The 17261-nt window shown below is 36.4% G+C and overlaps 1 protein-coding gene across 2 annotated transcripts; it reads right to left on the bottom strand.

Moving 5' to 3' along the window:
- LOC109833294 (traB domain-containing protein-like) lies at nt 71-16638 on the bottom strand. 2 transcript variants are annotated; one of them, XM_020400902.1, is made up of 9 exons: nt 16278-16638; nt 13887-13934; nt 13685-13744; nt 11688-11774; nt 11496-11600; nt 9847-9960; nt 7989-8089; nt 6849-6960; nt 71-517 (listed from the first exon to the last, which is right to left on the bottom strand). In XM_020400902.1, exons 1-9 carry the CDS (start codon nt 16473-16475, stop codon nt 383-385), a joined length of 960 nt encoding a protein of 319 aa, XP_020256491.1. In that variant the 5' UTR covers nt 16476-16638; the 3' UTR covers nt 71-382. The 2 variants fall into 2 exon arrangements, with proteins under 2 accessions (XP_020256491.1, XP_020256492.1); XM_020400903.1 differs by having other exon boundaries at nt 71-505; nt 16278-16637.

A 17261-nucleotide genomic window follows, 5' to 3' on the forward strand; every position in this document is an offset into this window, starting at 1 on the left:
TTTCCCGCATTTATCAACGCCACAGACATGAGGCAGGCATGGCCATTAAAAGATTAGAGACTCGTGGTACTGGAACAGGAAATTGACCCATCAATCAATCATTTTAAAGGGAAGAGTCCCCATCCTGCAGGATCTCATTCAATTTTGAGCCTTTCGCACTCTCAAAGAGACACCAAACGAGTGCTAATTTATCCATGCAGCAAACTATCCACACAAAATATAAACCTAATCAAATATAGAAGAAATAGAGAGTTTATTCTCTTCAAGGTCTCTAAACTGTTATAGACTATAACGTGTATGTCAACGACTCAACTGTATACCGAACTGTATTTCTTGGGCCTCCTCGGCTTGAAGTACAACATGAGGATGATGGATCACTTTGTCACCTCTTGCTGATAAGGTATATTCCAGAAGCTATGGCAACCCCGGCAACCCCAAGGTAGGCTAAAATCTTCATGTTGGATGTTCCCTCACTTTTTGCAGGAACTTCCATAAGGTGTTTTCCCTGCAGCATAAACTATGGTAAGATTTCAGCGAGGCGTATTATCCTTCTCTTCTATTTTTCTTATGTATTCATTTACAGCTTTAAGAAGGAAAACAAGAGGTAGGAAGAAGTCATGTCTGATAAACAAAACCAGAATAAAAACAGAAATAATAAAATTAAGAGCTACATTTTTGGTCAGAACTGACTGATTACTCATGGACATAAATTATAACCCTAAACCCTCACCACATCTTGAGCAATGGCAAGGACTTTATGGTATCATAGCAACCCAGGTTCCAATCTTACTGACCATGAATTTAAAGCGGATTTTAAAAATAAAAGATGCCCAAGTTCGAGTCTTAATGACCACGAATTCTAAAGCGGGTTTTAAAATTAAAAGATACCACAACCTATAGGGGCGTGTTACAATATAAAATTATAACACTGACATTCACCACAACATTCAGAATATTAGTGCAGTCGCAGAGACTTTAAGACTCTTCATTTCTTAATTCAGACTACAAGGTTACTGGCTAGTCAGGAACTGAGTTCAATTTCATCTTTCCCCTTTCTACACTTCAGCATCGAGAAAATATTTTGGATGTTGCATCTTCAGATTCATGAGCTTAAACAGTATGACAAGTAGGTAACTTCTCTAAGTATCAAATTGGCCTCTTACACTCTATGAAAGTTCCTCTTTTGTTCATAGTACACTAGTTGGTGTTACTTTGATAGATGCCTTTTTCAAGGAGCTAGTATGCTTCCCCTTTCAAATAGGAAAAGAAAAACTTAGATAGGTTTTAAACTACCGAGATCACTCTCAAAAAGATTGCAGAGTTTGCAATCAACCAAAATCTACTACCTGTAATCCACTCTTACTATACCGCCATAGCTCCCATGATGATATAAATAACGGATATTGTGATGTGAAACAGGACAGTGGGTCTATCAGCATCAGCGATTTAATTCAAACTAGTTTGCCGTCCGTGCAAAGCACGGTTTTTTTTTTTTTTTTTTTTTTTTTTTTTTTTTTTTTTTTTTTGCTACAGTAATCCCGCTTTTTTTAATATGCACGATTTGAATTTTTTGGAGTGCTACAGTATCCCGCTCTGCCACAGTACCTGTTAAATGTTACAGTATACCCGTGTGCTACAGTAATATTTTTAATTAGTTATAGCTACAGTAATAATGCTACAGTAAATGTTACTATAGTATTTACTGTAGCATGAACAGTAAATCTCTGATCATCCTATTTGTATAAAGGAATAGATAACATTTCGCTTCACCAAATTTCATGATCTTTGGCAGAAATTAAATTCAAAACAACTAATATGACAGATGGATTTAACAAAGTTTGCATCAATAATTATGAATAATTTCCATCTCAATCAATTTAATTGTAATATTCATTATCAAGCATAAGTTCTACAATCAATATCAAATTTTAACAGTTACATGCTCAATTACTCTCAACTCACAAATATAATCTAAGCAGTGAATATATGATAAGAGTTTAGAGATGGAAAACTCATGCAATTAACTAATAAAATGAGATTAACAAAAAATAGAGAGAAAACGAAACCTTCTTCGACCTGAACAGGCTCGACGTGAGGGACCTCTGGAGGTGGTGCGACAACGTTGAACTGGATGACGACGCGGCGGCGAACTGAGCGACGACAACGACGGCGACTGAGCGACGACGACGGCGGCGAATCTGAGTGACGACGACGGTGGTGAATCTGAGCGACGACGATGGTAACGGGTCAACGTGTAAACTGGCGACATGGGTGACGAGAGAACATGGTCGACGAGTGGACGTGACGGGTGAGACGACAACGGTGGCTATTTGAGGTGGATTTGACGGTTTATGGAGGAAAGGGTGGCTGCTCGAGGTAAGGAGAGCAGGAGTAAGTTCGTCGGGACTGTTCGAAGTGGGGGGTGATTAGCGGGTCTGCTCGAAATGGAAGGGCGCAGGGGAGGAGGCGACGACGGAGGTTAAAGGGTGGCTGCTCGAGGTGGAGGAGAGCAGGAGTAAGTTCGTCGGGACTGTTCGAAGTGGGGGGTGATTAGCGGGTCTGCTCGAAATGGAAGGGCGCAGGGGAGGAGGCGACGACGGAGGTTGCTGGAGGAGGAGAAGAGCGGGGGCGGTTGTTTGGGAAAACGAAGAAGAAACATGGGAGGGTGGCGGTTGTTTGTGGAAGAGGAGTCAGGGGAGTCGGCCTAGGGTTTCACACCCATCGGCCTAGAGTTTCACACCCGAGGCTTCACACCAGTAATGAGTTAACAAAAATTTTCATTGATTCAAATCTTCTTTTCCTAACTCTGATTACAACAGTCTTTTAAAGAGAAAAAATTACAGATTTTGAAATCCTTCAAATCACTCAAATTGTCACAACTGACTCTACTACCAAATTTGACCCAAAAATTCAAAATTCAAAAATCAAAATTAAAATCCTACCAAAATAGAAAATCTCTCAAATCTCTCACAATTAAAACTAAATTAAGATGTGGTCAAACTTGTCAAATCTTCCTTATTCAAAACTAAAATAAAAGAAAGTCAAATAACAAATATGAATAATTATCGTTATTGTCCTCATCATTCTCCCCGGATGGGAGAAAACTCGACTCCGTCGAGTTAGTTGCAGAAATTTGTCATCTTTAATATACTCTGCCTACATCTTAATCTGTCATCAGTTACTTTCCTACATCTCAAATCATTAGCTAGATTGCATCGTAAATTCACCATCTAAAATATTATCAAAATCCACTGCTACGTGAGTGAATATATAGAAGTGAGGTAAAGTGAAAGAACTCTCAGAAACAATAGACTAGGGTCAGGCTTATATTAGTGGACTGTCAATAAACATTGTGAACTGCTTAATCAATCAATATTGAGAATAGAACTATGACCAAATCGATAATATAAATGTTGCCATTAATTATTTCAAGAGTTAGAAAAGTTAATAAATATCATGTCAAATCTCAAACAGCTATAAAAGAAACTACAATGGACAAGTCCAAACCATCTCAAACATTAACAATTTTAAATTATGTCCTGACTCCATATCATACATTTCAGTTAACAATGTATTTATTCAAATTAGATCATTGATTCCCTAATATATCATCAATGCAAATCAAAACAAAATAATGCAAATCAACTCAAATGACTATGTATGACATGCAAACTCGACAATGCGATCAATGGCCGATGTAAACTCAATGAAGTGTCTAACATACATGAAGTCCTCTATCAAACAGAATAATTAGACGTTTCTTCGTTAATATGCATAACAAATTTCTTGTTCTAACAGTGATAGTGAGGAACATGCAAACAAATGCATGAAAGAGGAGTGTTTTTGTGCGCTTAACATAAGAGAGAAAGGAAATACTTTGCAAGGTATGTGGTTCATTTAAACTGTCAAGCTTAGGTCGAATATCAATGAAAACACTCGTGCTCATACTTGTATCACTAATCACTATATATTCCCAAAATGGATCAGTGTATGTGTGACTGTCGGGACAATGCATGGTGGTTTGATATCTAATATGGGAGTTATTTTACTATGCTAAGTTTGGGATTCAACTTCCATACAGATATCTGAGTGAACGTGTTGGGTGTCGTGTATAAATTCATGTTTGTCCGGGAGGACTTCGTGGAGAACATCAACAACATTTTCAATCACTGGAGTGAGTTCAGGAGGAGTTGGAGTTTCAATTTCAGAAACAACTTCAGAGACAACATCAGTGAACTCCGTGATCAAATTGGGAGTTTGGGGAATAATCGGAGTGTCGTTATGACATGAAACTTCAATCAAGTCCACAATTGCAGGGGTAGTTTCAGAAGAAACGGAAGTGCATGGTTTTTTAATTTTACTATCCCGGATTTTCTTGTCAGAGTTAGATTCTGTCAAATCTACGGTTTGGTTAACAGTTTGGTTAACGGTTTCCTCAAGAATAGATTTTGATTCCGTTATAGACGACTTATTAATTTTAACTAGAGGGAGGTATTTCCTTTTTAGCTCGTCGGTCATTTCTCGCCAAGTTAAAATTGGTAACTCAATTCTAATATACCTTAACATTTCGAGTTTGGACCAATATTGACAGGCTGACCGGTAAGCTTCATTGCTGCAAAATTAACTTGTCGAGGTTCTGTCAGGACATACCCATCAAAATAGTGATCCATGTTCTTTAACCAATCCAAGAAAGCTTGTGCATCGAGCTTACCATCAAAGGTTGGTGCTTCGATCTTAATGCTCCTCAGGTATTATGCATCTGGATCAGGCACAGGTTGAGGTGGGGGTCGATGAACGATATGTCTATAACATTGACCTTGCGGAGGTGGAGTTGTAACGCGCGCTTCATCAAGCCTAGCGAGCCTCTCGTTGGCTACATTTTGGAAGTCTGTCAAGACCTCACGGGTAACTCTACATTCCTAGGCTATGGCACCTAGTTGTCCTGCTAACTCATCGAATTTATTAAGGAGTACGGGATTTGTACTGCCGACATGCTGGACTCATTAGACGATTCACTACTCTCCTAATCGATAGGGTACACATGTGCGAATGGGTATGCACTAACAACTAAATGAGATGAATGGTATGCACTAACAACTAAATGAGATGAATGGTAATTTTTTATAACAAATAAAAGACTCAATTAAACTAATCTAGAAATAAATAAAAAAATTTCTAAACTAGAACCATGCTCTGATACAAAAAATGATGTGAAACAGGACAATGGGTCTATCAGAATCAGTGATTTAATTCAAATAACACATCATTTCACCAAATTTCATGATCTTTTGCAGGAATTAAATTCAAAACAACTAATATGACAGATGGATTTAACAAAGTTTGCATCAATAATTATGAATAATTAAATTCAAAACAACTAATATGACAGATGGATTTAACAAAGTTTGCATCAATAATTATGAATAATTCTCATCTCAATCAATTTAATTGTAATATTCATTATCATGCACAAGTTCTACAATCAATATCAAATTTTAACAGTCACATGCTCATTTACTCTCAACTCACAAATATAATCTAAACAGTGAATATATGATAAGAGTTTAGAGATGGAATACTCATGCAATTAACTAATAATAAAATGAGATTAACAGAAAAATATAGAGAAAACGAAACCTTCATCGGCCTGAACAGGCTCGACGTGAGGGACCTCTGGAGGTGGTGCGACGACGTCGAACTGGATGACGACGCGACAGCGAACTAAGCAACGACAACGGCGGTGACTGAGCGACGACGGTGGCGGCGACTGAGCGACGACGGTGGCGGCGACTGAGCGACGACGATGGCGGCGACTGAGCGACGACGGTGGCGGCGACTGAGCGACGACGGTGGCGGCGACTGAGCGACGACGGTGGCGGCGACTGAGCGACGACGGTGGCGGCGACTGAGCGACGACGGTGGCGGCGACTGAGCGACGACGACGTTTATGGAGGAAAGGGTGGCTGCTCGAGGTAAGGAGAGCAGGAGTAAGTTCGTCGGGACTGTTCGAAGTGGGGGATGATTGGCGGGGCTGCTCAAAGTGGAAGGGAGCAGGGGAGGAGGCGACGACGGAGGCTGCTAGAGGAGAAGAGCGGGGGCGGTTGTTTGGGAAAACGAAGAAGAAACAAGGGAGGGTGACGGTTGTTTGTGGAAGAGGAGCCAGGAGAGTCGGCCTAGGGTTTCACACTCGTTGGCCTAGGGTTTCACACCCGAGGCTTCACACCAATAATGAGTTAACAAAATTTTTCATTGATTCAAATCTTCTTTTCCAAACTCTGATTACAGCAATCTTTTAAAGAGAAAAAATTATAGATTCTGAAATCCCTCAGATCCCTCAAATTGCCACAACAGGCTCTACTACCAAATTTGACCCAAAAATTCAAAATTCAAAATTAAAATCCTACCAAAATAGAAAAACCCTCAAATCTCTCACAATTAAAACTAAATTAAGATCTAGTCAAACTTGTCAAATCTTCCTTATTCAAAACTAAAATAAAAGAAAGTCGAATAACAAATATGAAAAATTCTCATTATTGTCCTCATCACATTGACAACACACGCAGCATAAAGTATGTGAATATGATTATTCACGATCAAGAATTGAAGGAAGAGTTCAGCCATCAAATAAGAAGAGGTTGCTAAACAAATTCGGAGTTCAGCTTCACAGAATTTTGAGGCAATTCAGCAACCAGTGAAAAACATCTTCGCCTTCAGTGATACCATTTTCATAAACTTAAAGATTGCTGACAGATTTGGATACAGGTGATAGAACCCACTTAAACTTTAAGAATTCTAGGTATTTTATCTACAAAAATAATCTACCAAGGAATAATAAGTAATGTGGCTACCTCAATAGGCTGATTCCAGTGTTTCTTAACTCCTTGTAGATGGCCTTTCCCCATCACGGCAACTACTGAAGAGTGTTCCTTAGCAAACTTCAACAGTGATGCTGACATGTACCTGTATAGAGATTTAAACTTTATTTTCCCAAACAAAAGAATCAGAAAAGGAAAGGTAACAAACAAAGAGGACGCATGAGTGCACAGATTTAACTGTCTGAACGCATGCATGCATGAATATCCTGGTATTGAATAGAGCAATATAAACATCCAAAGAAAAATTAGAAATGCAAGACAACAAACAAAATGCTCAGCTTCTATTATAGCAAGCTAGTTTGTAGATCTTTAAGTGAGATATAGATCTTAACTGCAATAATTTATTACTTTGAATTAGACAATGGTTATAAGTATTTGAAGATAGCAGTGAGCCCAGAAATAGCTACGCGCCTTTGCTTAACAACACAGGTCTCCCTAGTTTCTGTTGTCTTTTATGTCCACAGTTATCCTGATATACTTTGCATTGGTAGATCTTGATGAGTAGGATACTTGCACACTTGAGGACTACGAGTATAAATTGATGCAATAAGCTGCTACTTAATAAGCATCACTATCTGTTTTGAGGTTGATCTGACCATATTCCAGAGGGAAACATGCCTTAATGAAAATGAGCTTAAAAAATAGCAAAGGCATCATGTGTAAGTTTTTGAACGTCTCAAAACAGACATTATATAGATAATAAACCAATCAAGTACAAACTCCAGCCAGTTCCTTGAGTGCGTATATGCATACGACCCGATTCAAGTCCGCTTGCACAGACCTCATATTACCACTTGGAACAGCATAGTGAAAAGCACAGGACTTGTTAGATGTTCAGCAGTAACTTAAAGCTGAAAAACTCATCTTGTCATGATTATGACAAAGTGGAAGTTTGGACTGTGGAGACCATGATCTCTGAGACACTAATAATTCAGAGGACAAAAGCATCTAAAAGATCAAAGAAATTGAACCAGAAATTACATAACTCAGTTATGTTGAGACCCACACGGTGAAACAACACAAAATCATTGATGGATAAAAATTAAAGAACAACATCCTTAATATTACTAGTGAGCAAAGAAATAGAAACAAGGAGAAAAAGTATCTACTAACAGATCTCTCTCATGTACGAGTGTCTCCATAAGAGAAGGGAATTCCTTGCTCAACTCTTGAATCATGAGGGTTAACATGTCAACATTTTCCAATTCCGCCAACTGACAAAGACAATCATAATCAAGTTATAATCACATTGAAACAAAGAAGTGGGGAAAAAATTCTCGGAGCCAATCAAAAGTTACACTGGTGTGAAAAAAAGTGACCCACTGATTTATCAATCTACAGACTTAGGAACAGAAGTAACAACCATAAACTGTTCTCCTTAAAGATATCAGCAAGTAAGTAACTTAAATATTGTTATGCCTGGTGTCTAATTGAATTTTTGAACCAATTGATATTCTTCTGTTTTAATTTCACAATAGACAAAGTACAGCTGGTTCAAACATAACATGGATACGAAATATTATTACTTGATGTATTATGCCCCACACAGAAGACTCATGACTGGATCAATAGTTTGGACAGCTAATTTCTTATGAAGGACAAGCATTATGGGCCCGTGGTATAGTCTGGAGTGAAGGTTGTATGTTTAACAGACTAAACAAAGCAGATCTCTAGTGTAGGTATACAAAAGGACAATAAAAGAAGAATATTATCTCAAACAGGAATAGATCAAGGTAGTCAGATAATTGTACTATTAGAATATATGTTCTAGTGTGGGTATACAAAAGGACAATTTGTTCTATTAGAATATATGTTCTATTCCCTTTTGTTCACTCTGTTCTCGCATGTTACTTCTCATATTGACTCCTCTTTCTTCTTACACTGGCTTCAACCACAAAAGCCAAAAACAAAAATTGCTTTGACCATCAAGCATAAAGGACAGATGGACGTGGTTTAAACTTTAAAGTTCATACCAAGTATTAACAATAACAAGCGAAGCAAATATTAGAAAGAAAAGACTTATTTGATGTAGAGTGTATGCATACATGCGTATATGTAAAATTAGATGTTCATCTTCTTTGGTTTGAAGCGTAACATACATGTGCGTACAAGTACACCCACATACCTACATGTGTGTATGCATGTTTATGTATAATAGTGAGATTTTTTTTTTTGGTTTGTGTGTGTGTGTTGGGTGGGGGGGGGGGGGGGAGGATATGGAGTCAAATTCTTCCAATTAGAATTTGATGTTGAGGCATTCATTTTTCTAATCCACTCAAGAGAAGAAAAAAGTCACTGAAACTGCTATATAACAAAAAAAACAAGTAACTTAAAGTTTTGTCCATGCATTAAGTACCAAATAAATGTGAAAACGGTATGTTTCTTAGCTCTCCACTTCAGGGAATAGAAACTTTTGTTTTCAAGTATTTCATGTTTGATCTAAACACTTCAAAATCCTTACAAACCAAATTTATGTTAGACCATTAACAACCTACATTGTTAAACTAACTTGCCCTTTATGTCGTTAAATTTGTGTCTTACGATAACTGAATAAAAGAACTTCAAAAGTTAATGCATTTAGACACATTAAATAATGTGGATTATTTTTAACAAAATGAATATTTTATATGAGTTATCAGGCATTGAAGTTGAAGGGAAAGAACCTTGCCTCCTAACCCTTACAGAAATATCCTAATTAGCTATATAAAGGAGAATCTGATCTGTGCTTTAGGATTTTGCATATCTATATATCAGCATCAAGTCATATTCAATTATTGGAATCTGTAACTGCACAACCTAGACAACCGTTTAGAATTTATCTACAAGATTAGTTCACCTAAAAAGAACTGCGTGTTACCTTTATTTCCAGGTGATAACAGAAGTGATAAAGTACTAAATAAAGTTGTCCAAGCATTATAATCTACATAGCACCATAAACTACTGACAATGACCCAATAACAAAGAAACTGACCAGTTTATTTAGTTCTTCAGCGCTTGGCAAGCAGACTGCTTGGAAAAGTGTGTAGAATATAAATTTCATCCGGTGCCACCGAGACATTTTCCCCCATGTTCTTCGTAATGTGATCTATTACAATTAAGAATAATCAATTAGTCATGAATTGAGTAAAACATGACACTGGACAAAGCTAAACCCCGTTTGATTTTGCATATTGGATATAAATGGATTGGCAAATTGAGAAGCAGAGCAGCTATATCAATAAGCGGGGGAATTACAATAGCAGTTCAAGAATGCAGACAATAAAAGCAAGGATCAAAATATGCACAAAATTTCAGCCTGCATACTCCCAACAGATCAAGCGAAAAAGGAAAACAGTTACTAAGAGGAGTTTGAAATAAATCATATAGCAGAAAAGACTATCAATTGTGTGCATGATCTATATTTGAACTCATTGATGCCCTTAAAGTTGAATCCAATTCCCTATAGAAAATATTTGATACTTCTTCTAGACCTTTCCTTTGTCTAAAAGTGGTGCTTTCTTTGCACTAGGTTAAACTGCGTGAACAGTACAGTACTCCTACTAGATTACTGCCTTCTTAGACTTGTGGCAAGCACAAGGACATGAGACCAATTTACAAGTCGGTATAAGGTTTATAGCTGCCATAAAGTCATGTTCTCCTTCATGGAGCCACTTGGTGGAGAACCAAACCCATTTTGCTGGGAAGAAGGCTTAGATGATGACATAAGACCTCTTCTAAGCAATGTTTTAAATGTCAGATGTCGGGTTCATGTCGGATGGCTGAAATCCATGTCGGATAGCGAAAATCGGGGATATATCGGGGGACATTGACTAAATATCGGATTGTCATATCGGATAGTACGCATATGTATAATATCATGTCCTAATTGTAATCTAAGCATTCATAAGTTCAATATAAGCATACTTGATAAATTCTATAGACTAGACATATAAAAAAGTAAATAATTTATGGATTTGGGTTCATAAATACTTTCTATCAAGTTCATAAGAAACGCTTAAACATGAGAACGGGTCAAACGGGTTTGGGTATTTATCACTAAACTCGAACCCGATAACAAAAAAAATCTTAAAAAAAAGTACCATATTGGCCGATTTTTCAAAGCTAAAAAATAGGCCGATCCGATTTGATCCTGAAAACCGACATACGAGTTGAAAACGTCCATGTCATGTCGGTCAAGCCCTCAAACCGATATGTCGGTCGACATATCGGACATGTCGGCCGACATTTAAAACCTTGCTTCTAAGACCAAATATTTGCAAGCAGCCAGCTATACAAATAAGCAATATAAATCTTAAAGTGAGGACAAAGGCAGATTACATATAATTTGAAGTTCGCTTCTAGTGCATAAAAGGGACTGTTCTAATGCTTCATTTGTAAGATGCATACATGTGGTAACGAAGTCACACCAGCAACTGAATGTGGATGAAAAGATGAGTTGGGTACAAGAAAACTCATACCATCATTTTCAATTAACCTCCACTCTCATAATAAAATACTATGCCAGTGCAGCCTTAGCCCTAGCAGAGGAAAAATAAAAAGAATGGCATACAACAATTTATATCAATTTAAGAGCGAGGTTGACTCAATCATAAACTAATATAATAGGTTCAAGCACTGTACTTGAATAGGACGATCCCCAAGTATAACCTTGGCTCCATAACTCCTTGCTTCTTCAAATGCCACACGGAACTCAGCACCAGGGAATGTTTCTAGCTTGTCCGCAACCTGAAAAAACCCGAAAGAATATCTTAACTCCAAAAGGATTGCGAACATTAAGAATAGTGGTTGGAAAAATAAGCATAGAAAGCATGCCTTCGCAAGAAACCAGCTGTATATAATTCCAAACATGTTCATCCTCTTACTCTTCCACATGTCAATCATTTCCGACATAGTAGGAACCTGATGAAAAAATAAACTGTAACATGAAAAATCAAAAGATCAAAATATAAATTATATGTTAACAAATCAAGGAACATGCCAATTAAAAGGCCAACTTTTTTAGCTTGAATGTCACTTAAAAAATAATAACTATTTAATGTATCGTTGTCAATTTTGACATATATGATATAACTAATCAGGAAATTTTATTTTAAAAGGTCCAGCTCTTCAAACTCCATCATTTTTAGATAAGTTAAAGATACACAAATAAATTTATAATCAAGAAAATGTCAATTACCATGCATTTTGCGAATTCATAAAAAATTATCATAAGTTAAAATATAAGCACATTATATGTCATTTTTGGATTTTGGATGAACTAACAAGCCTATGTGCATATGCATGTATTTGATGCAGGGCAACTTCCAAGAATGTAGATTATTTTTGGATTTTGGATGCACTAACAAGCCTATGTGCATATGCATATATTTGATGCAGGACAACTTTCGAGAATGTAGATTAAGTCAACTTTTTCTCTCTTTCACTTACAGTTGGAGAAACTAGTTTAGATGAGATACTTGATTTTGAGTTTAGATTGGAGATTTGAAGGATTAGATATTTGATTTGAATTTAGGATTAGCTATTAGATTTGAAATTTGAATTTGACTCTTTCTGAATTTAGGGATAAGATTTGAAATTTCACTTTGAGTGTGTAATCTACAAATATACCTTGTAATATTCATATGATTTTGATTTCAAAATGATTTTGAATTTAGGATTAGCTATTAGATTTGAAATTTGAATTTGACTCTTTCTTAATTTAGGGATAAGATTTGAAATTTCACTTTGAGTGTGTAATCTACAAATATACCTTGTAATATTCAGATGATTTTGATTTCAAAATGAAAATCAACAATTAAATGCCTGTGAGTTGCATATTAGTGTGAGGCCAAATCCAACCCCTTGAAGATGTGATTCCTTCTCTTTTTCCGTTAGGGTGTGATTCTCTAAACTTCTCATTCTTTTTTCTTTTCCTCAAACTGCCGCTGCTCTTTCTTTTCTCTCCCCAAATCCACTATCCAACCTCCTGCAGCAGCAGCAAACTGTACAACAGCAGCCCAAACAGCCTCTAAACACTTCTGAACAACAAGCTAATAGCAAAACCAGTCAAAACAGTCCTTTTCTCCTTCCCAACCTGTTCCCCTACATGTACCCTCATTTTATTATTTATATATGGTCTGCTGTCATGTTCTCATGCCCTCATGTGCATGTGTCTTACTTTTAAGAATTAAAGGTTGCATGTTTTTAATTTCATGTACATGAAGAGGATGGTGTTTTATTGTTCAGCAGAGCTATTACGGTTTCGTGGAAGCTATAAAAGCTGAAGAACGTTAATAGGGGAGGAAAAAGAGATACAAAATGGGACTCCAGAGTTGCGATTTTAACAGAGAAGCCTAAGAAGAATAAGAAATGGAACATTTGTAGTCCGGTAGGCAATACCATTAAGCTGCTACAAACATTTGAGGGGAAAATCCAGCATCAGTGAGGAGACGACAAACAAATATGACAAGTGACAATTTGCAAAGATTTGGGTGCTAAGCTCTGAAGTCCCCAGGTGCGCGTGCACAGAGACACACACATACACACATAGACGCGCGCATGGATGCGTGCACACACATACAGACATACATATAATATCTATTCCTACAATATGCGAAGAATAATCAGACATAATGCACTAGCTTTACAATAGAGGATATTATTTGCATGTTTTATTGATCCTGTAAGATCGTTGGTCATTACAAGCAGGGGGAAAAGAATGGGGATGGAAATTATGATAAATTCCATTATTAATTCCATTACCAAAGGTTTAATTTGCAATTTTATGTGTATCATTATTATATGCTTTACTATAGAAATTGCTAGAATACCTGAAGAGTTTGTGGGTTCAAAATAGAAACTCGGCTCGGGCACAACTCCAAGAAAACAACCTAAATTCAACAATTACCAGCAAGAAATGCAGGTTAGTCTCACAGACTTGAAGAGTAACTAGAGATTACTATAGCAGGCAACAATCCTGCTAAATGATCCATCAGTCAATAAATTTATTAACTGAGATTAAAAGGAAAGCACCTGAGGTTTCAAGTAAGTGATTATAGCCTGAACTTCTTTGCAAGATTCCTGCAAGAACATCAAAAAAGCAAGCTTTCAATTTTCTTAGAGACATAGTATCAAAAAGCCAGGAAATATTGCAAACTATTCACTTGGAAACTGAGAAAACAACTCACACTCATATGGAATCCAAAAACACAAACCCATTTTTCACAATCATAATGCAGCAAGACAACTTCAACCTACAATTTTTGGTGCAAAATCCTAGTTTTATAAAAGTTGCGCTCATGTGGTAGACCCCATCAAAGTTGCAGATATACTGTCTTTTGCTATCTTAATCAATGGCATTTTGATGTTTACCCTATTTATTAAAAAATTATAATTTCAAAATAACTATATAGATGCTTATATATTATTATATAACAATTTTCCTCAATTTAATTGTAGAAGACATGACCTTCTAAATTCTTTGTGTAATAATTTTCTCAATTCTCAAAATCTAATGGAATATCTCCATCAGTTTGAGCACGTATTCCGCGCATACAATAATGAAATCATGCACAACCATCTCCATATAGAGTACTATACAACGGCTATGAGATGTCACTAAGAAGGCGTGCAATCTGAGAGATGAATGCAGTAAAGCAAATAAAATATGAAACTTGGAAATCTAACTAGCTCCGAACAATAATTGATGCTTCAATAGGAAGCAAAAGAGAAAGAAAGCAAAGTTAACTAATTACACTTAATTAAGACAGGTCCTCCATGACGCTTTTATAGAGGGAATAAGATATGATGCCATGGATGGAAGTGTGGAAGTATCAGAATTAGGTTCTAGAAACAGATGCACATTATACACGATAACTCTGCTAATACATCAAAACCTACAATAAATATGGTCAAATATATAATGGGTAGCATGTACCGAATTACTAAACTAACTCGGAAAGGCTTAAAATTAATCAAAGCAATCGTCTGTGGAATCCAAGAAAAGAAAGCAAATATAAAAGAAGCTTGAGTGCCCTCCCTTTTTCTGACCCCAGTAATCTAGGAATAAAAATCTTCAGCTTTCTTTCAGAACTGGGAGCAGGATGGCCGGTTAAGCTTTTTTAGAATATTTGGTTTGAGTAAAAAAATTACATTTTGATGTAACCCTAAAAAATGCTAGATCAAAGAAAGGCTAGAAAACTATAGGAAAATGTAACTAATTTTAGAGCAACCAACTGCAACTCCACATATCAGTAACCAATGACGAGTTAATAATTTCTTATGTGTCAGAAATAAATTAAAAGAAAAACTACTTACTTCATTGCACTTTTAGTGATTTCAGTACATGCATAGTAAATGAAGTTAAAAAAGAAGAAAAGAACAAGTTAGAGACATAGGAGAACTTGACCCCAAAAGCTACTTTTTTTAGGTAGAGAACCCAAATATCTATAAAACTCCACATAGTCAATATGTAAATAGACGGATAGAAAATTCTTGAACAAAATTCAACTAATTACAACCTTGAAACAGTAATAATAACAAATTATTAATCCAAAATTTTAGACCTGCCAGATAACTCTTTTTTTTCCTTTTTTTTCTTTCTCTTTTTCTTTTTCTTTTGTTTTTTCTCCCTCTCACGGTTTACTTTCCTTATGGAACTAACACTCACATCTTTCTCCACTTGAAACCGATGTGCATTTTGGTGTACCCTTTATGCTAGCCATTTTCTTAACCAATCCTCCTAAATAGTACAATCAATGTATCTGCAGCACATGGCCAAACTCTCTTACAATTCTCTCACCTTATTCACGATTGAAGATTGCTGTAATCACTTAGTACCCACACTACCCGTTTTCATTTCAGTAAACTGACTTATTAGTGCCATAGAGATTGGTTGGTTGTATAATCCTTTTACAAAACACCTTCAAAGCTTGTATAAAGATTAAAAAATTGCTAATCCAAATCAAAAGTAGATTCATCGCAAAAATGGCAAACTGGATGTTCTATGTTACGAATGGTTAATCCGCCAGAAAACAAGACATTAGCGACTGGCTTCTATATCCAGCAACTAAAATTTCACTCTATGAACAACAACGAAAAAAAAGAAATGGAGTAAAGCATGAGTGCACCTAGACTACCTCGCACAGAACAGAGAAAGGTTAGTAAATACCAAACTTAAAAACACAAAACCACATTTCGCCTCACTTTCAAAGAAAATAAAAATCAATTCTTTAAATAAATCGCACATCAAGAAACATGAACAATTTACAATGTTACTGAAATCAGATTCAAAATCCAAAAAAATGTTCGCAGCGAAGTTACATCAACCTCAATTCGCTTCAAAACCGACACAAATCAAGAACCTGAGCAGATTTCAAATACATGATAAACCCTAACCCTAATTTAAGATCAAGGATTGCTTACATTAGAAACGTGAGCAGTTCCAACCAAGTAAACGCTGCAGGATCCGCCCTCGGCCGACGACTCGCACTCCAAGAACTCGACGTTCTTTGACAATTCTTCCGGTAAAACCCTAGGACCAGGGCCAGGGTCAGGGTTGGACATCGGAGCTTCTTCTTCTTCGTCGGTTTCGGATCTTGAATCAGGCATCGCTGGCTCCATCACCGGCGACAGAGACCGCCGAGATATTTTTCGCGCCGGAGCTGCTGAAAGGATGTTAAGGGAATTGAGAGAGGGGTATTATGGGAAGATATTGAGGAAAATTGGTGGATTCGGAGGAGAGAGGACTTTTTCGGATCAGTGCCGATTTGAATAATGGAAGGATAATGGAAGAATCGGAGATAAGAAGTAGTTATAGAAGTAATTTTTAAAATTATGAAGTAGGTGGAGTGAAAATAGTATTTTTTGTTTTATACATTTTTAGAAGTAATTAAAGTAGAACTTTTTCTTCTTCATTTACTTTTCTTTTTGGATAACATTTGAAAATATTACTATAAAGTAATTAACACATGTTGCTTCTACAATTTTAAAGCCACGCCACGTCACGTTCTTTAATTTGATCTAGCACGTTACAACCAGTTTTATGCCGCTATGACCTATCGCCACTTAAGAGTAAGAAGAATCATTCAACCACATAGCTTTAAAATAATTGTTTACCTCTCATTTACAATGAGACTCCGGATGACCATAAATTTCTATGAATCTCCAATTTTCCTCCTCCCTCGCTCCTTTGATCGTAACATCAACGTGGTATTTAGACAAAGAATTAATAGATAAACTGTTCTCTTCATCCCAAAGAAAAGCTGGCCGACGACAAATTACTACAAAATAATTGTTAAAATTAAGAGCAATTTTATCAATGATGAGTTGTTAGAAGTAACTAATAAAGGGCATATTAATAAAAAATTATTTATTTCCTAATTAATATGTATTTCAACTACTTCCGAG

Source organism: Asparagus officinalis, chromosome 3, assembly GCF_001876935.1.
Source record: "Asparagus officinalis chromosome 3, Aspof.V1, whole genome shotgun sequence".
Lineage (NCBI taxonomy): Eukaryota > Viridiplantae > Streptophyta > Magnoliopsida > Asparagales > Asparagaceae > Asparagus > Asparagus officinalis.

Bases quoted from the DNA above. Each gene is read 5' to 3' on its own strand.
- LOC109833294 (XM_020400902.1), bottom strand. From the start codon at position 16,475: ATGGAGCCAGCGATGCCTGATTCAAGATCCGAAACCGACGAAGAAGAA. The intron at 13,935-16,277 runs GTAAGCAATCCT...ATGTTCTTGCAG, and splicing joins GAACTGCTCACGTTTCTAAT to GAATCTTGCAAAGAAGTTCA. The intron at 13,745-13,886 runs GTGCTTTCCTTT...TGTTGAATTTAG, and splicing joins TCACTTACTTGAAACCTCAG to GTTGTTTTCTTGGAGTTGTG.